The sequence below is a fragment of the Coregonus clupeaformis genome, chromosome 13 (genome assembly GCF_020615455.1).
Source record: "Coregonus clupeaformis isolate EN_2021a chromosome 13, ASM2061545v1, whole genome shotgun sequence".
In the NCBI taxonomy this organism is placed as follows: domain Eukaryota; kingdom Metazoa; phylum Chordata; class Actinopteri; order Salmoniformes; family Salmonidae; genus Coregonus; species Coregonus clupeaformis.
In genome coordinates this window covers 19,069,460-19,095,024 of record NC_059204.1, presented here as the reverse complement: position 1 = coordinate 19,095,024, position 25,565 = coordinate 19,069,460, and the positions used below count along the sequence as shown (strand labels likewise).

At 46.9% G+C, this 25,565-nt stretch overlaps 1 protein-coding gene across 4 annotated transcripts; it reads right to left on the bottom strand.

Annotated features, from left to right (window-relative positions):
• Positions 1-14,329: 14,329 nt before the first annotated feature.
• LOC121579402 (BRCA1-A complex subunit RAP80) lies at positions 14,330-24,236 on the bottom strand. Of its 4 annotated transcripts, XM_041893978.2 has the most exons (18): positions 24,072-24,236; positions 23,725-23,939; positions 23,372-23,450; positions 23,104-23,228; positions 22,646-22,957; positions 21,462-22,329; positions 21,153-21,280; positions 20,602-21,033; positions 20,010-20,357; positions 19,614-19,669; positions 19,310-19,479; positions 17,506-17,561; positions 16,418-16,751; positions 16,152-16,233; positions 15,577-15,712; positions 15,304-15,352; positions 15,135-15,183; positions 14,330-14,672 (listed from the first exon to the last, which is right to left on the bottom strand). In XM_041893978.2, the coding sequence occupies exons 2-18, from the start codon at positions 23,833-23,835 to the stop codon at positions 14,465-14,467; spliced, it is 3,543 nt and encodes a 1,180-aa protein (XP_041749912.2). In that variant the 5' UTR covers positions 23,836-23,939; positions 24,072-24,236; the 3' UTR covers positions 14,330-14,464. The 4 variants fall into 4 exon arrangements, with proteins under 4 accessions (XP_041749912.2, XP_045080215.1, XP_045080216.1 ...); XM_045224280.1 differs by having other exon boundaries at positions 14,330-14,669; positions 23,725-24,236; XM_045224281.1 differs by having other exon boundaries at positions 15,586-15,712; positions 23,725-24,236.
• Between the last annotated feature and the right edge of the window lie 1,329 nt (positions 24,237-25,565).

The following is a 25,565-nucleotide window of genomic DNA, read 5'->3' as shown; positions in this document are numbered from 1 at the left end:
TTGACCATCACTTACTATTAGCCCTTGACTTTTTCCTGACAAAGTTGTCAAATAGACTGTCCAAACAACTGCAAAGACAATTAAGTGTTCCAACGTCATAACTCTGAATTAGTCCAATATTGGGAAGTAACCTGGGCTTGGTATTTTCTACTAATATCAGTCCTGGCTGCATGAATGGATCCTTTGTGTATTCATGTGTGTGTGCCTGTGCGTGTGTTTGTGTGTGTTCGCTGACTGTGACGAACCTTGTCGATGTCTTTCTGCTCGAAGGAGAAGGTAAAGCTCAGAGGTAGAGTCTGATCCTTAAGCTCCAGAAACTCCGGGAACTCAGCCAGGCAGGCCGCAATGTGGTCAAACTACTGGACAGGGAAAGACATCACAATGAGTCAACATTTTACAGTGGAGTGCGAACAGCCAAGAGACAGGTATGAAAGGGGATTCATACCCATGCAGGCTGGGGAATCGTATGTGTTTTCTCTAGAAACTGAGCATGGCTTTCAGCCATCAAAACCTGACAAGACCTGGCAAAGTCACAGCCCTCATGAGTCACCAAGATGTATTATCTTGAGTATGTCCATGTTAAATTCTCTGATGACTTGTGTTTTCCTAATCAGTCACATAAGTAGTTTAAAAAATGACTTTGTGGCTGACAGACGGTTTTTCAGTCAATGTCCCATATTTGTAGTTTGACTTAATTAACCATTGCAAGTCTATGCTAAGACATTGTAACACAGGGATTTACAGGCACTGTTTCCACCTGGGATTAGAGAATGACCACCCCATGGGGTGGTGGGATGAGATCAGCTGTAAAAACGTGTAAATCCCAAACATACAATGAAAGACTACTCTTGTGAACTCAGTAACACCACACACACAAGATGGCGTTGCAGTGCGGTCGTGTATCCTGTTGTGTCCTCGTGGAAATAGCCTGTTTTTTTGTCTTTTTTCGTATATATTTCTCTCTCACTTTCCATCCTTAAACTAAATACACTTTCCTGAAACCCGCCTCACCCAATGTGGAACGAATTCTATTATTTCTTTATTTTTATCAAGAACCTACGGCTGAAACTAGCCAGCTAACTAGCTATTTGCTATTAGCCACCGTTAGCGGTCTTCACCACTGTCCGTGGCTTGCACTACCTACCAGCCAGCCCTAGCCTGGACAATTATCGGCCAGTCTGCACAGCATGCTATCGACCCAGAGCATATCGGATTTTCTGCTGGAATCACTGGACCTTAACACCGGATCATCGCAACTAGCTAGCTGCAACCGAATGGCTGTTGTTGGCTGTCTCGACGCACCAGTTAGCCTTGAGCTAGCCTCGAGCCAGGCCCATCTCTCGGCCATCTACCTCTCTGTCAACCGGACGGGACCTCCTAGTGTCGACACGGAGCCCCGCCGATCCATCACGACTGGTCTGCCGACGTAATCGTCTGATGTGGTTTCAACAGGCTTCCCGTTGCGACGACCACGAAGATCCATCTGCTAGCCACGGCCCGCTAGCACGTGCAATCAACAGCCGTGCCTCCTGCTCGCCTGTGCTGTAGCAGCCTACGAACTGCTCCCAGACTTACCTATTGTTGTTCACTGGACCTTATGATCACTCAGCTACATAGCTGATGCCTGCTGGACTGTTCCTTTACACAGTACCCTATCCTGTTTATCGGTTTAGCCTCAGGCCAAACTTTCATCTCCATTACCAGTTGTTGTCTTAGCACTCTCGAATAACACCTGTGATTGCGTTATGCCTCTCTCCCATGTCAATATGCCTAGCCTATTGCGGTTTTGGTTAGTTGTTATTGTACTATTTCACTGTAGAGCCCCCAGTCCCGCTCAACCAGCCTCAGAGAGGTCCTTTGTCCCACCCCCCATACATGCGGAGACCGGCTCAATCGGTACCTCCAGTGATGCTCTCTTTCATTGTTACACAACGCTTAGGCTTACCTCCACTGTACTCATATCCTTCCATATCCTTGTCTGTACATAATGCCCTGAATCTATTCTACAACGCCCGGAAATCTGCCCCTTTTATTCTCTGTACCCAACGCACAAGAAGACCAGTTCTTAAAGCCTTTAGCCGTATCCTTATACTATTCCTCCGCTGTTCCTCTGGTGATGTAGAGGTTAACCCAGGCCCTGTAGCCCCCAGTATCACTCCTACTCCCCAGGCGCTATCATTTGTTGACTTGGACACCATATGTGAATTGCTTGCCCCCCATCTATCCTCAGAGTTCGTACTGCTTGGTGACCTAAACTGGGATATGCTTAACACCCTAGCCATCCTACAATCCAAACTAGATGCCCTCAATCGCACACAAATTATCAAGGAACCTACCAGGTACAACCCTAAATCCGTAAACATGGGCACCCTCATAGATCTCATCCTGACTAATTTACCCTCTAAATACACCTCCGTTGTCTTCAACCAGGATCTCAGCGATCACTGCCTCATTGCCTGCATCCGTAATGGGTCCACGGTCAAACGACCACCCCTCATCACTGTCAAACGCTCCCTAAAACACTTCAGCGAGCAGGCCTTTCTAATTGACCTGGCCTGGGTATCCTGGATGGATATTGACCTCATTCCGTCAGTAGAGGATGCCTGGATGTTCTTCAAAAGTGCTTTCCTCTCCATCTTAAATAAGCATGCCCCATTCAAAAAATTCAGAACTAAGAACAGATATAGCCCCTGGTTCACCCCAGACTTGACTGCCCTTGACCAGCACAAAAACATCCTGTGGCGTACTGCATTAGCATCGAACAGCCCCCGCGATATGCAACTTTTCAGGGAAGTCAGGAACCAATATACAATCAGTTAGGAAAGCAAAGGCTAGCTTTTTCAAACAGAAATGTGCATCCTGTAGCACTAACTCCAAAAAGTTTTGGGACACTGTAAAGTCCATAAGAGAATAAGAGCACCTCCTCCCAGCTACCCACTGCACTGAGGCTAGGAAACAGTGTCACCACCGATAAACCTACGATAATCGAGAATTTCAATAAGCATTTTGCTACGGCTGGCCATGCTTTCCACCTGGCTACCCCTACCCCGGCCACCAGCTCTGCACCCTCCGCTGCAACTTGCCCATGCCCCCCCAACTGTGTTGTTGTTGTTTTTACCGCACTGCTTTGCTTTATCTTGGCCAGGTCGCAGTTGTAAATGAGAACTTGTTCTCAACTGGCTTATCTGGTTAAATAAAGGTGAAATAACCCCTGAAAAAACAAAAACATACACCTGCTCTCCCGGCCCCAGCATAATATCCTGGGGTATGGCGCAGATGCCGCAAATCTTCCTGTCCACAGGAAGGGTGCTGGAGGTGCCGCAGCACCCCTGATACATTGAAATACATTTGCCAAAGACATAGAATGACTGCTGTCTGTTCAGAAAGAAATTAAATAATTCAGAAGACTACACCAGGAGTACCCCTATAATTAAGCCACAGAGGATCAATAGCTTATTTTAAAAAATAGCCTAGCTGTGGATTGTGTGTAGCCCAATCACAAGGCATGCCTATAGTCGGGAATGCGTGGCAAATCTGTCAGTGGACAAACAGCATGCAGCCAAAACAGGCCTTGCGCAATATTTCAAATACAATCGCGGGAAACCACAGATTGGAAAGCAAATGGCTCCTGCTGAAAAGAGAAGACTAATCTGCCTGTAGGCTACCAAATACAGTATGTTATTAACTTCTAAATAGGCCTACTGAGCAAACAGCATTGTTTTACAAAGTAAAACAAGAGAGAGAGGCTTTTGACACAAGGGCATCAGCCATCACCAGTAAGTGAGCTGCGCATCATTGGGCGAGTTAGTGAAACTGGAAAGCTTTTTTTAGGACTATAATTTCCTCCTCATATTGTACTATATGTGTGTCTCCACACACCTAGGCTATTGATGGATTCCAGACAAGGCCATTTTTATTGATCTCAGATTCTCAGTGTCAAAGTAGGCTGTCATTTCAATAATTTATGAGGTATTAAAAAAAATTATCTGCAAAGGTCTTCTGTCATCTAAAATGATTTATAAACACATTTCATGCAATTATACAAGGCCAACATTTTCCCAGACCCTAGGCTACAAACTTTTCCCCCCCATGTGTGCAACTTCTGCAAGCGCCTCTACTCTACTGCTCTATGCCAGTATGCAAAAGCGATGATAATGCATGCAATGCTTTGCTATAAAGATGATTTATTTTCACCCGTTCCAGTACCTCAGAGCCCCCCAGGTCACCCCTCCCCTCCCTCTCGGGCTCGCTTTTTGTTCCGGTACCTCATATCATTCATCCAGGTTCAATTAGGTCTCCCTTGCTAAATATATTTGACCTAAATGAAACCTGGATGAATAAAGGTTAGATGAAACTTTGACTTGAAACACAGACTAATTGACGACTTTATTAGTGGGTGTAAACTGAACTACAGGTCAGAAAACAGGCAAAAAAGTTCCACAGGAAAGGAGCTGTTATTGTTTGGGTTCAACACAAGTTAGCCATAAAAATTATAGACCTCTGGAGATAGACAACAGTTCCTCTAAAATGTTTCCCTTTTCCTCGTTCGGGGCCTGCCTGGCAGAGTACTGGCATGCCCTCAACGTTCCGCCCTGTTGAAATACCTTCGACAAGTTTCAACATTCCTCCCTGCAGTTTTTTACTGTCACTCATTCCTTCTAGGGTCGGGATACTCGTTAGTATCGTGGAAAGCAAACAAAACGCAAAGCAGATTGACCTTTAGGAAAACAGCCCTAATGTCGGAAACAAACATTATGTTGTCATCCAGAGTCAAATGTATTTTGTTTTCCAAGCTATAGCACACAATATTTTATCTGCAGCAGGTTTTTGAAAGGACCAAATAGTGTGGTCTGCTTTGTGTTTTCATTTTTGCCATGGGAAAAAAATATTGTGATACTGGTATCATCCCGGCCCTAGTTCTTCTGGAGGAAGGGATAAAAGCTGGCACAGCCTCTGCATCTGAGCTCATGGCTGCTCATGGTTTTGCGAGGAACGTGGATGAACTCACTGTTTCTTTTTCTGTGACGATCTCTGCTCTCACACTAACTACAGTAATTTTCCAGAGGTCTCTCTCGGAGTTAAAATTTGCATGTGTTAAAATCACAGTGTGGAGGTAAAAGTGTTGTGAGTGTTATATCTGAGTGTTATTCTAGTAGAGTTAACACCAGTGGGATTGAAATTGACTGCACCTGCGGTGAATAAATCAAGTGTACTCGACTGTGTTGAGTTAATTTCCGTTAACTTAGTGAAAAAGATGTGGGAGGGAGGGGCCTCAACACATTTCCCAGCATGCTTTGTTGCAGGTTGATTTTTAGAATAGTACTACACAGAGATAAATACATTTTTTAAAATCGAAACTAATCCAATCTGTAAGTGGTTAGATGTATTGCATCCATTACTGAGATGGTTGTTCCAGTTTAGATGGTTTAGGTAGTCTTCATTAGCTAGTACTTTACCATAGCAGTCATTCTGAATGCTGGTTGTGGGTGATAAAAAGTTCCAATTGTTGAATATCCTCCCTCTGGCTGGATTAAAATAGGAATTACAAATCACTTCACAAGCCAGCATATTGTGACTTGCAGATTTGATATGGCCCATGAGCCAGGATCACCAGACCACAATGTTGGGGAAAACTAGGCCATAACTAGCCTTATGAAATGTGTAATATATCTACATAAATAGTTCACTAAAAAATTAAAGTGTTTTCACACCCTCCTCTCTACATTCTCTTCCTCTGTTTCCGCTGCTAAAGCCACTTTCTACCACTCTAAATTTCAAGCCTCTGCCTCTAACCCTAGGAAGCTCTTTGCCACCTTCTCCTCCCTGCTGAATCCTTCTCCTCCTCCCCCCTCCCTCTCTGTGGATGACTTCGTCAACCATTTTGAAAAGAAGGTTGACGACATCCGATCCTCATTTTTTAAGTCAAATGACACTGCTGGTCCTGCTCACACTGCCCTACCCTATGCTTTGACTTCTTTCTCCCCTCTCTCTCTAGATGAAATCTTGCGACGGCCGGCCGCCCAACAACCTGCCCGCTTGACCCTATCCCCTCCTCTCTTCTCCAGACCATTTCCGGAGACCTTCTCCCTTACCTCACCTCGCTAATCAACTAATCCTTGACCGCTGGACATGTCCCTTCCGTCTTCAAGAGAGCGAGAGTTGCACCCCTCCTCAAAAAACCTACACTCGATCCCTCCGATGTCAACAACTACAGACCAGTATCCCTTCTTTCTTTTCTCTCCAAAACTCTTGAGCGTGCCGTCTCTAGCCAACTCTCCTGCTATCTCTCTCAGAATGACCTTCTTGATCCAAACCAGTCAGGTTTCAAGACTGGTCATTCAACTGAGACTGCTCTTCTCTGTGTCACGGAGGCTCTCCGCACTGGTAAAGCTAACTCTCTCTCCTCTGCTCTTATCCTCCTAGACCCATCCGCTGCCTTTGATACTGTGAACCATCAGATCCTCCTCTCCACCCTCTCCGAGTTGGGCATCTCCAGCGCTGCTCACTCTTGGATTGCGTCCTACCTGACAGGTCGCTCCTACTAGGTGGCGTGGCGAGAATCTGTCTCCGCACCACATGCTCTCACCACTGGTGTCCCCCAGGGCTCAGTTCTAGGCCCTCTCCTATTCTCTCTATACACCAAGTCACTTGGCTCTGTCATATCCTCACATGGTTTCTCCTAGCATTGCTACGCAGACGACCCACAATTAATTTTCTCCTTTCCCCCTTCTGATAACCAGGTGGCGAATCGCATCTCTGCATGTCTGGCAGACATATCAGTGTGGATGTCGGATCACCACCTCAAGCTGAACCTCGGCAAGACGGAGCTGCTCTTCCTCCCGGGGAAGGACTGCCCGCTCCATGATCTCGCCATCACGGTTGACAACTCCATTGTGTCCTCCTCCCAGAGTGCAAAGAACCTTGGCGTGACCCTGGACAACACCCTGTCGTTCTCCGCTAACATCAAAGCAGTGACCCGATCCTGCAGGTTCATGCTCTACAACATTCGCAGAGTACGACCCTACCTTACACAGAAAGCGGCACAGGTCCTAATCCAGGCACTTGTCATCTCCCGTCTGGATTACTGCATCTCGCTGTTGGCTGGGCTCCCTGCCTGTGCCATTAAACCCCTACAACTTATCCAGAACGCTGCAGCCCGTCTGGTGTTCAACCTTCCCAAGTTCTCTCATGTCATCCCGCTCCTCCGCACACTCCACTGGCTTCCAGTTGAGGCTCGCATCTACTACAAGACAATGGTACTTGCCTACGGAGCTGTGAGGGGAACGGCACCTCCTTACCTTCAGGCTGTGATCAGACCCTATACCCAAACGAGGGCACTACGTTCATCCACCTCTGGCCTGCTAGCTCCCCTACCTCTACGTAAGCACAGTTCCCGCTCAGCCCAGTCAAAGCTATTCGCTGCTCTGGCACCCCAATGGTGGAACAAGCTCCCCCACGACGCCAGGACAGTGGAGTCACTGACCACCTTCCGGAGACACTTGAAACCCTACCTCTTTAAGGAATACCTGGAATAGTATAAAGTAATCCTTCTTCCCCCACCCCCCATAAAAAAAAGTGGTTGTCCCACTGGCTATCATAAATTGAATGCACCAATTTGTAAGTCGCTCTGGATAAGAGCGTCTGCTAAATGATGTAAATGTAAAGAATTTTCACTCAGGCAGTCACTTGGTGAAGGTTTCAGGACTGGAAGTTATTGACTGTAGAAACCATGTCTCTGTTACTAACAAACACAGTCATGGGTAGGTATCACTAACATTCACTTGAAATGCATGCTGGGAAATATGCAAATAACGCTCTACACCCTACAATGCTAAAACAACACTCCATGAATTACTGTAAAACTACTAAGTGTTAATTTAAGTCGGAATTTGCAACACCCACGGTGTTATGGACCCAACACTCTGAGGGTGTTAGTTTGTGAACACTTTGAAAAGTGTTAGTTTAACACTATTTCGGTGGGTCACATTCACACACTAAGAAAGTGTTAAATTTAACACCGTGGGTGTCAATGCTGAGGTGTATGCGGCGGTGAAGTCAGGCGCAGGACACAGAGGATCAGTAACGACTACTTTACTTTCCAAAGTAAAATACGCACAAAACAAAAGCCTCCAAACACAAGAGGAGCAATGTACGCGGAGTGCGTAATAAACAAGATGGTCAATGCCGAACATACATACAAGAGACGCGGACAATAACACACAAAGGCAAACATAAAACAAGGGAACTTATATGGTACATAATCAATACAGAATACGAAACAGGTGTACCAACTAGACAATACAAGACAAACATCGAAATATCGAGCGGCAGTAGCCAGTACTCCGGGAACGACGAACGCCGAAGCCTGCCCGAGCAAGGAGAAGGAGCAGCCTCGGCGGCATCCGTGACAGTACCCCCCCCTTGACGCGCGGCTCCAGCCGTGTGCCGACCCCGGCCTCGGGGACGGCCAGGAGGGCGCGTGGGATGACTCCGGTGGAACTCCGTCAGGAGGGAGGGATCTAAAATGTCCCTCCTAGGCACCCAGCACCGTTCCTCCGGACCGTACCCCTCCCACTCCACGAGATACTGCAGACCCCCCATCCGACGTCTCGAATCCACGATGGACCCCCTCGATGTCCAGTGGGGGCGGAGGAGTCTCCCGTATCTCATTGTCCTGGAGTGGACCAGCTACCACCGGCCTGAGGAGAGACACATGGAACGAGGGGTTAATGTGATAATCATTAGGCAGTTGTAACCTGTAACATACCTCGTTCAATCTCCTCAGGACTTTAAATGGCCCCACAAACCGCCGACCCAGCTTCCGGCAGGGCAGGCGAAGGGGCAGGTTTCGAGTCGAGAGCCAGACTCGATCTCCAGGTGCGTACACAGGACCCTCACTGCGGTGGAGATCGGCGCTCGCCTTCTGCCTACGGATAGCCCGCTGCAGATGTACATGCGCAGCGTTCCATGTCTCCTCCGAGCGCCGAAACCACTCATCCACCGCTGGAGCCTCGATCTGGCTCTGATGCCATGGTGCCAGAACCAGCTGATACCCCAACACACACTGGAAAGGAGTCAGATTCGTAGAGGAATGGCGAAGGGAGTTCTGGGCGATCTCTGCCCAGGGGATATACCCCGACCACTCCTCCTGCCGGTCCTGGCAATAAGATCTCAGAAACCTACCCACATCCTGGTTCACCCTCTCCACCTGCCCATTACTCTCAGGGTGGAAACCCGAGGTAAGGCTAACCGAGACCCCCAAGCATTCCATGAACACCCTCCAGACTCTAGAGGTGAATTGGGGACCCCGATCAGACACTATATCCTCGGGTACCCCGTAGTGCCGGAAGACGTGGGTAAACAAAGCCTCAGCAGTCTGTAGGGCAGTAGGGAGACCCGGCATTGGGATAAGGCGACAGGCCTTAGAGAACCGATCCACAACGACCAGAATAGTGGTATTCCCCTGGGAAGGGGGAAAGTCCGTGACAAAGTCTACCGATAGGTGAGACCACGGCCGTTGTGGAACGGGTAGGGGTTGTAACTTCCCCCTGGGCAGGTGTCAAGGCGCCTTACACTGAGCGCACACCGAGCAGGAGGAGACATAAACCCTCACGTCCTTAGCCAATGTTGGCCACCAGTACTTTTCACTAAGGCAGTGCACTGTCCGGCCAATACCAGGATGTCCAGAGGAGGGTGACGTATGAGCCCAATAAATGAGACGATCACGAATCTCGAGCGGAACGTACGTCCGCCCCGCTGGACACTCTGGAGGAGTAGGGTCGGTACGTAACGCCCGCTCGATTTCCGCATCGACCTCCCACACCACCGGTGCCACCAGACAAGACTCCGGCAGTATGGGAGTGGGCTCAATGGACCTCTCCTCTGTGTCATATCGCCGGGACAGGGCGTCTGCCTTAACGTTCTGGGACCCTGGGATGTAAGTGACCTTAAAAACAAACCGGGCCAGAAACATGGCCCACCTAGCCTGACGAGGGTTCAGTCTCCTAGCTGCCCGGATGTACTCCAGGTTACGATGGTCAGTCAGAATGAGAAAAGGGTGTTGAGCCCCCTCAAGCCAATGCCTCCACACCTTTAGGGCTTGATCCACAGCTAGCAGCTCCCTGTCCCCCACGTCATAATTACGTTCCGCAGGGCTGAGCTTCTTCGAGTAAAAAGCGCAGGGCCGGAGTTTAGGAGGCGTGCCTGAGCGTTGCGACAGTACAGCCCCAATACCGGCCTCTGATGCGTCCACCTCCACCTGGAACGCTAAAGCGGGGTCCGGATGCGCCAGCACCGGAACCGAGGTGAACAGGTCCTTCAGTTGTCCAAACGCCCTGTCCGCCTCAGCCGACCACTGCAAACGCACCGGGCCCCCCTTCAGCAGGGAGGTGATGGGAGCTGCTACCTGTCCAAAACCCCGGATAAACCTCCGGTAGTAATTGGCAAAACCCAAAAACCGCTGCACCTCCTTAACCGTGGTTGGAGCCTGCCAATTACGCACGGCTGAAACGCGGTCAATCTCCATCTCCACCCCTGACGCGGACAACCGATGGCCCAGGAAGGAGATGGACTCCTGGTAAAACAGACTTTTTTCTGCCTTGACATACAAGTCATGCTCCAACAGCCTACCCAACACTCGACGCACCAGGGCTACATGCTCGGCTCGTGTAGAAGAGTAAACTAGAATGTCGTCAATATACACCACTACACCCTGCCCATGCAAATCCCGGAAGATCTCGTCCACAAAGGATTGGAAGACTGAAGGAGCATTCATTAACCCGTATGGCATGACGAGATACTCATAGTGACCCGAGGTGGTACTAAATGCTGTCTTCCATTCATCTCCCTCCCTAATGCGCACCAAGTTGTAGGCGCTCCTGAGATCCAGTTTTGTGAAGAAACGCGCTCCGTGTAATGATTCCGTCATACTCGCAATCAGAGGGAGAGGATAACTGTATTTAACAGTGATCTGATTGAGACTACGGTAATCAATACACGGGCGCAACCCTCCATCCTTCTTCTTCACAAAAAATAAACTTGAGGACACAGGAGAAGTGGAGGGCCGTATGTATCCCTGTCTCAGAGACTCGGCTATGTATGTCTCCATAGCCGCCGTCTCCTCTTGAGACAGAGGATACACATGACTATGCGGAAGTGCAGCACCTGCCTGGAGGTCTATCGCACAATCCCCCTGTCTATGAGGTGGCAATCTTGTCGCCCTCGTCTTACTGAACACGAGTGCCAAATCATCATACTCAGGAGGAATGTGCAGTGCGGGCATTTGGTTCGGACTTTCCACTGTGGTCGCCCCTACGGAAACACCTAGACACCGCCCGACACACTGGTCAGACCACTCCTTGATAGCCCTCTGTTGCCACGAAATGGTGGGGTCATGGGAGATTAACCAAGGAAGTCCCAGCACCACGGGATACGCAGGAGAGTCGATCAGATACAACTGAATGATCTCCTCATGACCCCCCTGCGTCCTCATCTTTAGTGGCGCTGTGACCTCCCTAATCAACCCAGATCCCAACGGACGGCTATCTAGGGCATGAATAGGAAAGGGCACATCTACTGGTAGGAGGGGAATCCCTAACTTAACACAAAAATTACAATCAATAAAATCCCAAGCTGCGCCTGAATCGACTAGCACCTTATGCTGGGAATGAGATGCAACCTGGGGAAATACTACTTGTATACACAGGTGAACAACAGAGAGCTCTGGGTGAGTTGGGCGCCTACTCACCTGGAATGACTCCCCAGTGCGTGACCTGTTGCCTCGATCCCCTGGAGACCCTCCCCAGCACAGAACCGCAGTGTGTCCTCTACGGCCACAGTTGGTGCAGAGGACGGCCTCCCTCCGGATCTCTCTCCTCCTCTCTCTAGCGCCAGCACCCCCGAGCTCCATAGGGCTCGGCTCGGAGGTGCTGGGGGATGGAATGGACGGCCCCAACTCCGGACGTCCGCGGGTAGCCAGCAGGGTATCCAGACGGATCGACATGTCCACCAACTGATCGAAGTTTAGATTGGTGTCCCTGCAGGCCAACTCTCGCCGAACGTCCCTCTCGCAGGCTGCACCGATAGTGGTCGATGAGGGCCCTCTCATTCCACCCCCGCATCCGCCGCTAGAGTCCGGAAGTCCAGGGCGAACTCTTGTGCGCTCCTCTTCCCCTGTCGGAGGTGGAACAGACGCTCCCCGCCGCTTTACCCTCTGGGGGATGATCGAAAACAGCCCTGAAGCGGCGGGAGAACTCTGCGTAGCTGATGGTGGCGGCGTCTATTCCCTCCATTCGGCATTGGCCCACTCCAAAGCCTTGCCGGATAGACAGGAGATGAGGGCGGAAACGCTCTCGTATCCCGAGGGCGCCGGGTGTATTGTTGCCAGGTAGAGTTCCACTTGAAGTAGGAAACCCTGACACCCGGCTGCGGTGCCATCATATGCCCTCGGGAGCCAGAGCCGAATCCCACTGGACTCCGGAGATGGTACGATGGGGCTGGCCGATGGTGGGGGTAATGTAGGAGGAGGTGTGGGCAAGCCTCCTCTTTCCCATCGGCGCAGGGTGTCCATCACGTCTTGCATGGCGGAGCCGAGTCTATGGATCATGGCGTCCTGGCTGCTGACCCGATCCTCCAGTGACTCGGTCACCGCCGCTGCTCCTGCTGACTCCATGGGTGGTGTGTTATTCTGTCAATGCTGAGGTGTATGCGGCGGTGAAGTCAGGCGCAGGACACAGAGGATCAGTAACAACTACTTTACTTTCCAAAGTAAAATACGCACAAAACAAAAGCCTCCAAACACAAGAGGAGCAATGTACGCGGAGTGCGTAATAAACAAGATGGTCAATGCCGAACATACATACAAGAGACGCGGACAATAACATACAAAGGCAAACATAAAACAAGGGAACTTATATGGTACATAATCAATACAGAATACGAAACAGGTGTACCAACTAGACAATACAAGACAAACATCGAAACATCGAGCGGCAGTAGCTAGTACTCCGGGGATGACGAACGCCGAAGCCTGCCCGAGCAAGGAGGAGGAGCAGCCTCGGCGGCATCCGTGACAGTGGGTTAACACTCACACGTTAACGCCTACCTTTCCAGATGTATTGACCTCCTCATGGACGGGGTAAACGTCTTTCGTGCTGCTGATCCCCCTCTCCTAACTTCACAGAGGACACGTAGGTTAGTCCCTCCCAAGTCTAGTGCAAGGAAGTCACCAGTCTCTGTTGAAGACAACCAGAGTAGTTTCGACTTTCCTAGAGTACAAAATTCAGTCCAGATAAGACGCTTTAGCTGGACCACATCGAGACCATTGATGAGCATGTCCTGTCATAACATACCTGTTCCATTAGGTGTGGTCCTCACAAAGGTGGGAAGCATCTTAAGAGGAGCCTTTTGGTGTCTTTGCCCAGTCTTTTATTCAGGTCTTTCTGCAGGTGAGATGACACCTCTCCTAGGTCCTCGTCCTCCTCGGAGACGGAAAGGCTGGGAGACAATTTTCCCCTGCAGAGGAAGGAAGGACGCAATGCAGCTATAAGGTCACACACAGCAGGTGTACCATGTGGAAGGTGTCTGCGGATATGTATATGCTGACTGGGTCTGAGGCATCCTGGCTGAGTTCGGCCATCTTGCTGCTCAGCTGGGTGGATATAGGCTCACTGGAATGGTACACAGATGACAGAGAGCTTAGATGCTAATAGCAGTGTTAACTGTACTTCTATAACACATTCCATGGATGTAATCACTTATTAAAACTTGATATGCTTGTAGTGTTGGCAGAAGAATGTACACATTTCCAGTATACTTTGGAAGGAAATACTCCATGCAACATCAGGTGTAAATAGCCCTACCATATACACTTGATATACCATAAAACAAAAATATAACCGAAATGAACTTGACAGAGTATACCTAAATTCACTACAAAATAACTGGAAATAAATAGAAGAAATGCTTACCTGCAATTGACAATCAGTCCTCTTGCAATCATTGTTTACACTGGTAGCACTGCATTTCTATCACAATCATACAGCCACAGTGGCACTGATGAAGAGGGCTGGTGTAACTTGATAGCTCTCCCCCCTCCTAAATACAACCCAGTACTGTACAATGGGGACGGTTTGGGTCGCTGTGACTGTTTGGTCACTGATGTGTGCATTCTTTTGGTTGGTATGCAAAGGTGAACCGACTCTTGCATAGATTTCTATATGTATTCCTGCGAGAAATAGTTTAGAACTACACTTATACCTCATGACATCCACTACACATCAACATAGTAACCTATCCAACAAACATGTCTCCCAAAGAAAGTAGATCAAAAGGTATCTCAGTATAATTTAATACCATATTAATAACACACATTATCATTCAAATCTGTGTAACAAACAATACAAAGAAAAGATATGCAGTGGTATAAAAAAAAAGTGGTTGACAGTATTTTACATTTTGTAGTAAACTATCGTTTTAATCTCCCTCTTTGGCTGGGCCTGGAGCAGGAAGAGGAGGTAGAGGAAGAGCATTGGCGTTTGAAGTCGATAAGGCAGTCTGTGGCTTCTGAGACAGGGGTGAAGGATTGGATGGGCGAGGTGCTCACTCTGAAACCTGGGGTGGCGAAGTCTCCACTTCCCCCAGATTCTGCTGTGTCCAGATCATCAATCAGGCTACTGGAATAAAAGTCACAAGGTTAACCAGAGCAGGGTCATGTTCATTGGGGTAGACCGTAGGAAAACATTATGCAACGGAGTGAACATTTGCGTTTCTGATTGGAGCCCCCAATCAAGCGTAGACCAGTACTAAACTCAGAACAGAAAAATGTCATGTGTTTATGAACTATTAAACCAGCAGAAAATTGCAAATGAATAACTACTTAAATAGGGGTATACTAACAGCCTTAGTCCACTATGGACAATTATGAAGTCTTATAAGCATGTAATAGACTTGCTATAATGCTTCAGAGAACTAACTATCAGGGTATATCCTTGACAGACAACTAGTGTCCGCTTATCAGACTCCCCTCCCTATCCCAGACGTGGCACAATCTATGTCACCGTGGGTGGGTACTACATTAACAGTCAAATGGAGTTTCCCCAAAAAAATCCATCACTATTTCCTGTTGTTTTGCTTACCTTTGTTGGTTATTGAAGGTAGTATCACATGGTTCGGCCTCACCAGTCCCTAGAAAGAGACCAAGTAGAGTGAAAACATTGGCTCTCTTTTTCTCCCATTCAAACATGGTGGAAAGAGGCATTTGGAAAGTGTAAAACAATCCAATCACAGAAAGTAAGAGTACAGTACCTGAATCTCTATGCTCTGTCTGGTCCAGAGCACTCAGCAAGTCTCCACTCTGGAAGATCGTCACACAGAGAGAAGAAAGATCAGAAGAGCTATGGTCATTTAGCAGTCACTCTTATCCGGAGCAACTTGAAGTGCTTTCAACCAAGTTTAGTAAGACAAACAACCACATATCACTGTCATTGCAAGTAGACCCTTCGTTGAAATAGCCGCTATCCACAGAATCAGTGCCAGGAAGAAGAAGAAAAAACTACTAGTGTGTGTAGTACTGCTAACCTGGAGTACCTGTCCGTCTCTGGGTGCAGCCTTGGAGACCTCTTGGTCCCTGAAGCAGTCCTCTACATGCTTCTCATGGTCCTTGAGAGGAAACAGCTGCTGACACAGGAAGCACTTCTCTCCCTGTACCACCCTGCTGTGAAGACATTACATTACATTTTAGTCATTTAGCAGACGCTCTTATCCAGAGCGACTTACAGGAGCAATTAGGGTTAAGTGCCTTGCTCAAGGGCACATCGACAGATTTTTTCACCTAGTCGGCTCGGGGATTAGAACCAGCGACCTTTCGGTTACTGGCACAACGCTTTTACCCACTAAGCTACCTGTAGAAACAAGACAACTACCATATAGAAACAAGACAACACACATGTAGAAAAGGTATGAACATCAGTTGCTTCTCTTCCATGAATTCACATTTGTTAACATGTATAGGTATTATAGGAAGGGGGAGTAAGGGGAATTTACTTTCACCACCTTAGGATGGGACACACAGTAGATGGAACTCACAACAAAATCCCAAAGTAACCCCTGAGTAAGACGTGCTGCTAGACCAAGGTAAATGCTGTCATACCTACTTGCCAGCGCCAGAAGAGCTGGGCTGCTCCTCTCCAATGATTTCTCCCCTTCTGGTCCTCTTTCTACGAGCCTTGACTGAAACTACATATCAACAGTACTGTTTTACTGTATGTACATCAGTCCTGTAGGTGTATAAAATACCATATTGGTGGGTACTGTACAATTTGGTGACATTGACAAGTTAATAATTTTCAGCATGCTGGTCTGCTGTGCTGTGTCTACTCAGAATCAGATGTATTGTCCTACAAGAGGAAAATCATATCACCCTGCAAGTGGCTCTCTGCCATTTCCTCCTCCATGATATCGGTGGTACCGTCACAGTAGGCAGCGTGCATCTCAATCTCCGTCAGGCAGAAGGGATGCATGCACATGGGACAGTCCATGCTGGGGCTGGGGCTCTGAGGGAAGGCAGGCTCTGGGATATCCCCCTCCTCCTCCATCCTAACATCCTCTCCTACAGCAGGGATCACCACAGGGCCACTCCTCCGCCCCTCCTCCTCCTCTCCAACCACCAACATCCCCTCTTCACGCTGTTCCAGAGTACGGGGTGATGAAAGAAAGGTCTGGATCCGAGGCAGGGACTGGCTCTCTGGCTGGGGCTATGGGTTACCAAATCAAACCATAGACAACACAACCATCATAGACATAAGTCGCTCTGGATAAGAGTGTCTGCTAAATCAGGGGTTCCCAAACCTTTTCACTCAGGCCCCTCTTCCTGCATTTGGGAACATCCCGCGCCCCATATTTCTATGGGTACAAGCACTGTTCATGACGCAAACTGTTCACACCCCTGTTGTTGGCGGAGAGGACATTTTGCAGGTTTAAAGCTTATTTCCTGCAATTCCACACATTTTGCCATGTCTAATGTCTATTCATGTGATATTTGAGTGACTTAAACATAACAACAAAATCTATAGGCTAACAAACCTAGAAAAAAAACACTAGCTGACATGGGCTAGTTGATCTGGACATTTCTGACAAGTTATAAATAGCTCTCTAAGGTATGCAATGACTGACATGACAAGAGAAACTGATGATGAACTACCCAATTTCGAAATTGCACCTTGTGCATTTGATTCTACTATTACAACTTTCAAGAGTAAGTTGAAAACCGGACAGTTTTATTTTTGGAGGGGGGGGACCCCATCGCCCACCCTGCCGTCCCCGGGGCGTGCACCACAGTTTGGGAACCACTGTGCTAAATGACTAAAATGTAAATGTTAAACCATAACCTCACAATTCTATGTACACACCCATTATTTCTAGGTGTTGGGTAAAATAAGGAGAATCAATCAGAACCGTAGTTCGAATGCTCTGTGTATGAGTGTCTTTGGTAGTGCTGAAGTGACTAACCTGTTCAGGGCTGGTGACCATGAGGTCTTGAGTGCTGTCGTCACTGAGTTGGGTCTCTGCCATCAGAAACAACAAGGAGAAGTAGTGGCATGACAATTACAGCTACATATGAAGCTCACAACATTTAGTATTACGTTCTAAATGGAACCATACAGTGGGGAAAAAAGTATTTAGTCAGCCACCAATTGTGAAAGTTCTCCCACTTAAAAAGATGAGAGAGGCCTGTAATTTTCATCATAGGTACACGTCAACTATGACAGACAAATTGAGGAAAAAAAATCCAGAAAATCACATTGTAGGATTTTTAATGAATTTATTTGCAAATTATGGTGGAAAATAAGTATTTGGTCACCTACAAACAAGCAAGATTTCTGGCTCTCACAGACCTGTAACTTCTTCTTTAAGAGGCTCCTCTGTCCTCCACTCGTTACCTGTATTAATGGCACCTGTTTGAACTTGTTATCAGTATAAAAGACACCTGTCCACAACCTCAAACAGTCACACTCCAAACTCCACTGTGGCCAAGACCAAAGAGCTGTCAAAAGACACCAGAAACAAAATTGTAGACCTGCACCAGGCTGGGAAGACTGAATCTGCAATAGGTAAGCAGCTTGGTTTGAAGAAATTAACTGTGGGAGCAATTATTAGGAAATGGAAGACATACAAGACCACTGATAATCTCCCTCGATCTGGGGCTCCACGCAAGATCTCACCCCGTGGGGTCAAAATGATCACAAGAACGGTGAGCAAAAATTCCAGAACCACACGGGGGGACCTAGTGAATGACCTGCAGAGAGCTGGGACCAAAGTAACAAAGCCTACCATCAGTAACACACTACGCCGCCAGGGACTCAAATCCTGCAGTGCCAGACGTGTCCCCCTGCTTAAGCCAGTACATGTCCAGGCCAATCTGAAGTTTGCTAGAGTGCATTTGGATGATCCAGAAGAGGATTGGGAGAATGTCATATGGTCAGATGAAACCAAAATATAACATTTTGGTAAAAACTCAACTCGTCGTGTTTGGAGGACAAAGAATGCTGAGTTGCATCCAAAGAACACCATACCTAATGTGAAGCATGGGGGTGGAAACATCATGCTTTGGGGCTGTTTTTCTGCAAAGGGACCAGGACGACTGATCCGTGTAAAGGAAAGAATGAATGGGGCCATGTATCGTGAGATTTTGAGTGAAAACCTCCTTCCATCATCAAGGGCATTGAAGACGAAACGTGGCTGGGTCTTTCAGCATGACAATGATCCCAAACACACCGCCCGGGCAACGAAGGAGTGGCTTCGTAAGAAGCATTTCAAGGTCCTGGAGTGGCCTAGCCAGTCTCCAGATCTCAACCCCATAGAAAATCTTTGGAGGGAGTTGAAAGTCCGTGTTGCCCAGCGACAGCCCCAAAACATCACTGCTCTAGAGGAGATCTGCATGGAGGAATGGGCCAAAATACCAGCAACAGTGTGTGAAAACCTTGTGAAGACTTACAGGAAACGTTTGACCTGTGTCATTGCCAACAAAGGGTATATAACAAAGTATTGAGAAACTTTTGTTATTGACCAAATACTTATTTTCCACCATAATTTGCAAATAAATTCATAAAAAATCCTACAATGTGATTTTCTGGAAAAAGAATTCTCATTTTGTGTCATAGTTGACGTGTACCTATGATGAAAATTACAGGCCTCTCATCTTTTTAAGTGGGAGAACTTGCACAATTGGTGGCTGACTAAATACTTTTTTCCCCCACTGTATATACCTACTGGTTTATGGAATAATTACATAATGAAACGTAATTTCTTATACCTTGAACTTCTAAGCCTCCGACATCCACCTCTTCTTCCTCCTCCTCCCTCTTCTCTCCATCCTCTTCATCATCCCTCTTTTCTTCCTTCTCGTCTTCCTCCCTCTCCTCCGGTAAGTCAGGCAGTTGTGTTTCTGCCAGTCTTTTCTCTTCTCTTCTAAGACTAAGTCTCCTGGAAAGGAGAAATCAACTCTGAATTCTTTATACATTTTTTCATTCTTGTGCACAATTAAAACACTTGTATCATTGAGATTAAAGACAATCTAGGTCCATACTGTATGATTTAGCAGTTTGCGCCTCCCTTACCTTCGAAGTTGAATTAGCTGACTGGAATCTGCATGAAATACAGGTGAGGGAGATTTCTATGGGAAGACAAAACAAAGAAATAATTTGCTGGGGGAAAAACATCAAGTGGATTGACCTTTCCACATAATAAAATGTGTCTATCCCAAAAAGAGAGACACTGTTTTTATCCCGTATTATATTAACACATTGGGATTGTAAGTATTTGATAGCACCATCTGGTGGTTAGATAGTGTAACAAGGAACTTCTACTAAGTACTGTAGCACCATCACAGCCTTTGATATGATTGATACTTCTAAAGAAAAATAAATAAATATTAACACAGGCAGATTGGCGCAATACATTTATGTATTTTCGTAGGCTATAATAGGCATTTCTAAATATTAAGCAATACACACTTCCTCTTGTTCAGGAGAGGACACAAACAGTGCCTGGCAGTCCTTCCATTCCTGTCTTCCTCTCCTCCCTCTCCCTTCTGCCCCCCTCCGTGACCGCCGTCTCTCCCTCTTCTCTCCCTCCTCTTCATCATCCTCTACCACCTCCACTAGCTCTTCCTGACGTTTTTCCCCTCTCTCCTCCTCTTCCAGGAGTCGTGAGGCCCTGTGTCTCTCGGGGCGTCCCCTCCTGGAGAAGGGTCTCTCTGGGGGCCCAGGGAGGACTGGCTCCCCCCAGCCTGCCTTCCTCAGCAAACCCCTCTGGGCCTCCTTCAGGCTCTTCTCATACACCTCCAGCTGGGACAGGATCACCTGTAAGGAAAATCACGTAATTTCTATTAGTTACACACTTACAGTTAGAAGTCATGACATCAGATCAATGAAATATTACAAAATAATGGATGGAACTTTTCTTACACAATACAATAGCACACAGTTTTCATATCCCCCCCTTTTGTGTTCCCAGATGTCAGTTACCCACATTGACTCATAATCCAGAGAATGTCTGTGTGAGAAAAAAAATGAATGAAAACTACATCAGACCAAGAAGGATCACCTGCGTGTAGGCGTCTGGGTTCTGCCCCCGCGGACAGAAAGGCACCCCCCAGTAGTAGCGCACCACTCCCCCATCACCCTGGCCGTCTGTGGGGGGAGAGAGGCGGCTGGAGGAGCACTGGGCCTGGTGGGAAGAGGGGCTTCCGGCTTTGGCCTTATCCTGGCTCCCTCTACCTGCAACCTGTCTGGGGAGACAGGGAGGGGGGGCTCCATACATGCCCTTGAAGGTGAACTTCTTCCGGATGCACTTGGACTGGCTCTCCACCTCCTCGCACGCAGCATCTTCGGCGGTGTGAATGCGTTTCTTGGGGACGAGGCAGGGGCTGTGCCTGTGTGGGGGGGAACAATGGTGGGTGTTTGGGGAGAGACCCTGGTTGCTTGGCTGAGCGAGGTCATTCTCCTGTGGGAAGACTGGGCTGGGCGAGTGAGCTGACTGTAAGAGAGAGAGAGAAAGAGATGTTTTCACAATACACAGTAAATTAGGTTTCAGGTGAGGCCAAAAGCTATATAACAGTACTGGTGATAGACATTCTTGTAGTTCCCTGGCTTCACCTTTGCAGGACCATTTTCCTCTTCGTCATCATCTGACCAGCGTAGCGCCATATTACTGGTTAACTCCTGCATTGGCTGAGTCTCCAAAGCCAACGTAAGTTCTTCTGAATGAAGGTCTTCTTCTGCAACTAAAGAGAACAATCATGTCAATACATACATAGAATCTGAACATAAAAAGCCAAAGGGCAGGCAGAGAGGCCATTTGAATCTGCCATAATTGTATTACTTGTTCTCATTCAAACTCAATGTATGATCGTAACATTGCTTTGTATGTATGACAGTTGTTAAAACAATAGGAAAACACCATACCCAACTTTGCAGGCGTGCTAATCCTGTTTACAGTTCTCTGCGAGGATTCACCCTCACGTTCCTTTTGGTCAACAACTTTGTCTGAAACTCCAGCTGTCTTCCTTATAGGCACAAATCTCTTGTTTAGGGACAGGGTTGTTCTGGGGCGTGGTAGCAGGCACACTGAGCCATCCCTGCTCTTCACAGCAGGGACCCTATGACTTGAACACTCTGGAGGATCCTCTATATCTCCATCCTCATAGTCTCCTGTTGTAGAGACATGTTCAACAGCGCTCTGTGGACCCTGGTCCCTTATCTGATCAGTTCTGGGAAAGACTGGACTTCCAGTGAAGGTCTCAGTCTTAGAGAACATGGTGCTTTTAGGAGAAGTTGGACTCCCTTGTTTCTCTGCCTTTCCTCTATCAGTCTTGAAAATGAGCAGGCTTTTTGGAACGGTGGGACTGGCCTCTTTTTCTTCCTCTCCTGAATCACTATTAGAGAACATGCCGTGTTTAGGAAAGGAGGGACTCCCTTGGCCTGGTTCCTCACCTGCACCTCTCTCTGTTCTGGAGAACACAGGGGTATTGGAGAATGTGGGGCTCTTGGGCTGATAAGACTGAGATTTCTGGGACTTTGTGGTAAGCGTTAAGCTGGGATGACCCTTTAGTAAGAACCCAGAGGCCTGACAGTCTACAAGGAGGTTCTGGCTAAGCTTCTCCAGGCACAGGACAGGTTTGCTGGCTTGGAGGGCCGTAGTGGAAGGGAACACAGGGGACTTGATCCTGAGTTGGGACTGGGAGTCACTCTTTGTGGAGTTGTTGTAGTCCTGAGATTCTATTGCTTTGGCTGTGCGGTCTCCGAAAAGGTTCCTCTGAGAAGACCCCTCCTCCTTAAAATGGCATAGAAGATGTTATCATAAAAACATCGTAAGAACTGATCTGGCATGCATTCTTAGCCTGTGATGAGTGAAGAGTTTTGCTAACATTGTTATGTTAAAAACACATTTAGATATAAGTATGTAGTTGGTTCTTCTACCCTGCTGTCACCAGAACTTAACACATACATTATTTAAGTCTTAAGGTATAAGCGTAGTTAGTTAGATCTGGGCCCATAGAAGCCCCTGAAGAAATGCATAGCAACAGCTAGGGTTGAACAGGCAATGACAGATCAATAATGACATAGGTCTGTGTGTGTGCACCACTGACCTGTGAGGAAGGGAGAGGCACAGAGGTGGAAGCTTGGCTGAGGGGGGAGGACTGGGAGTAGACCTTCTGGGTCTGAGACAGGTCAGGCATATCTCGTAATGGGCTTCCCTCCTTCTTCCCCCTCCTGTCTGAGGGAGCCATCCCTACACTAACACCTCCTCCGCGGGCTCCCTGTCTGTCAGCCACACCATGGTTTGGGTAGGAGAGCTTACGTATGCTGCTCTCTCCCTCTGGAGGGTAATTTTGACATTGTTGGGTAGGGCTCCCTGCCCCGAGCAGAGATTCTGAGTGGGGATGAGTAGGGCTGTCTGCCTGGAGGGATACAGCAACACTCATGTATCACAGGAATAGATAGAATGCAATACAAATGGTTGGTTTGATCTGAAATAATAGCGAGGTCTGTGCTAGAGGAAATCTCCAGGCGACATTTTATTTCTGTCAGTATTATCTTCACTTACGTAGAGGCTTTCAGCAATGGCCTTCCTCATGGCCTCCTCCTCCTGTTGTTGCCTGAGAGCAGCGCTACTGGCCTCCTGTTTACTTAGCCTCATGGCCAGGTCCAGCATCTTCTCCTCCGTCATCTCTGAGAAGAGAAGGGACAGTTTCAGTACAGTAGATTAAAGTTCCATCTAGCAGTGCTTCAATAGTTGCATTCGAGTGATGTGCTACATGAAAATGATTAGTCTAATTAGCTACAAATAAGGAGACATATGTTGGACAGTATACCGTTTGATCGTGTTTTACTCTCCTTCTCCTGTCTGCGCTCCTCTCTTGATGATGATGATGTTGGTCTGAAGTCTTCATCCTGGGTTAGAAGAGAGATGACATATAATTAAATCTTATCTATAATATAAAGACTGTATACTATGCTTGATAACTACCGGCCTAGCAGTCTCTCTGCTTCAGTTATCAAGTATACCATATAGTCTTTATGTTATAGCTAAGATTGAATGAAAGGTCACTTTACACAAAAATATAGCTAGCTCGGTAGTTCTGCGTCTAGTGTGTGAAGGTAGTTCGCTAGCTAGTCAGTGTGTTACCAGCTAGCTAACTACAGTAACGTTAGATCAACTGGTTACCTCGTCGCTGTCTGAGATGACAACTCTGCCCTCTTCCTGATCATCTGCTCGTCGTCGTTTCCTGGGACCATCATCGGTGTCTCTGTTCTCTCGCTTTTTCCGAGGAGGCATGTTGTTCGGTTGACTTTGGTGCTTATGTCGAGACAGATTTGTTAGTTAGCTTACATTAGCTATCTTAAGTTACGACAGTTGAGGTCTGCTGCCCACCCATCTTCCTGAGAATCACGAAAAACCGAAAGTAGAATGGTTACTTATGCATAACGATTTCTGAGATTGAAGTTACAAATCCTTCAGTCCAATATTAATACTAGCATTCAGTTTCAGGTATCTAGAATTTCTACTTTTACCGGAGTTTTAGCAACACATTTGACAGAACTCGCTTCAAGAAGCCATTTTCTTCGATCACGTGACTCAATAAAAGCATGGCGAACTTTTTGAGGGGGGTGAAATGTGATGTGTTCGCTATGGAATGCATATTTCATACAGGTAGAGCAAGCAAGCAAACAAACATGCAAGGTAAGCGATCTTACAACATATACATAGCCTTTTTTTTTTTTTTTACGACAAACTGTTTACAAATGAAACTACAGCAAGGTGTGTAAAACTACCCTGTCCAAATTATTTCCAAACTTGTTAGCAGCCCCACGGCTAGTAGGTAAATTAGTGAACTACGCTACAGCACACTCACACACCCCTTTCTGGCTTTCCCGACCAAAGGTTATCATTGTTTTCTCATTGGCCAAGCTAGCTCAGAAACGCCTCAAATTAGTTATTTTGACAAACCATTTGTTTGTAGAAAATATACAAAGGTTTTACCCGGTTGCCAAAGAGGATGGATCCTGCTAACGTTACCACAACCTTTGCGGCTAATTATGCTGCGTTCAAAACTATGGAGAATCAAACCTGCCATAATTCTAAATACATTTACATATAAATGACAGATAAGCCACACATATTTAAATAAATTAGCAAGGAAATAAAAAATACGGAATAAAATGAATTAATGTTCTCTACATATACCAGTATTTAATTATTTATTTAAAATAAAATTAATTTATTTCTGTATTTCTTCCGCCAATATGATGGGGGATGGGGGGTCAATCAAACGTCTGTAGGTGGTATCTAACACACCATTGGTTGATCAATGTCACGCGTTTCTCAATCACTCGATACAGAACCAATCAGTCGATATAATCGAGAACAATCATCAGAAATCACGCGATATGAATCAGACAGTGGGGCGCCGCCTGATCCACTAGTTGGTTAGAAGGTTCAAATCAACGTTTCATATCGTAATTTCCGAGTAGGCAAAAAGCATTAACCACGGCTGTTATTACACCCCGTATACGTTGGTGGCGGTAATGACCATTTTTATTGCGCTGTAACTAAAACTATAAGAAGATATTATGATGTCCTTTCCCTTCGTCAAAGGTAATTAATCGTATATTTTTACTGTTATTTTAAAAACCTAATTTAATGGATTCTAAAAAGTGTTTTTACTTTTTAGAATCCGGGATAGCCCGCTAATATGACCCATAGTAGGGAAGAATATGTATTGAGTGCAATTCGATTTGAATATAAATCCATTTAAAAGGATTTGCAATTTTGCATTAGCAGTCTTTTCGGCTTAAATTTCCCGGGAACCATGGCATGGTGTCGTTTTCGGTGCAAGCCTGCGTGTCTTGTCTCCGGGAAAAATATGTATATTTAAGACAAAGTGTGCAATAGTACACTTTCTCGCATGGATTTAAACTCTCTAGCCAATGCTTACACCATTCATATAACCAGGAACCAATATCCAAAGTTGGTACTTAGAAAGACTCATATTTCATATGATATGC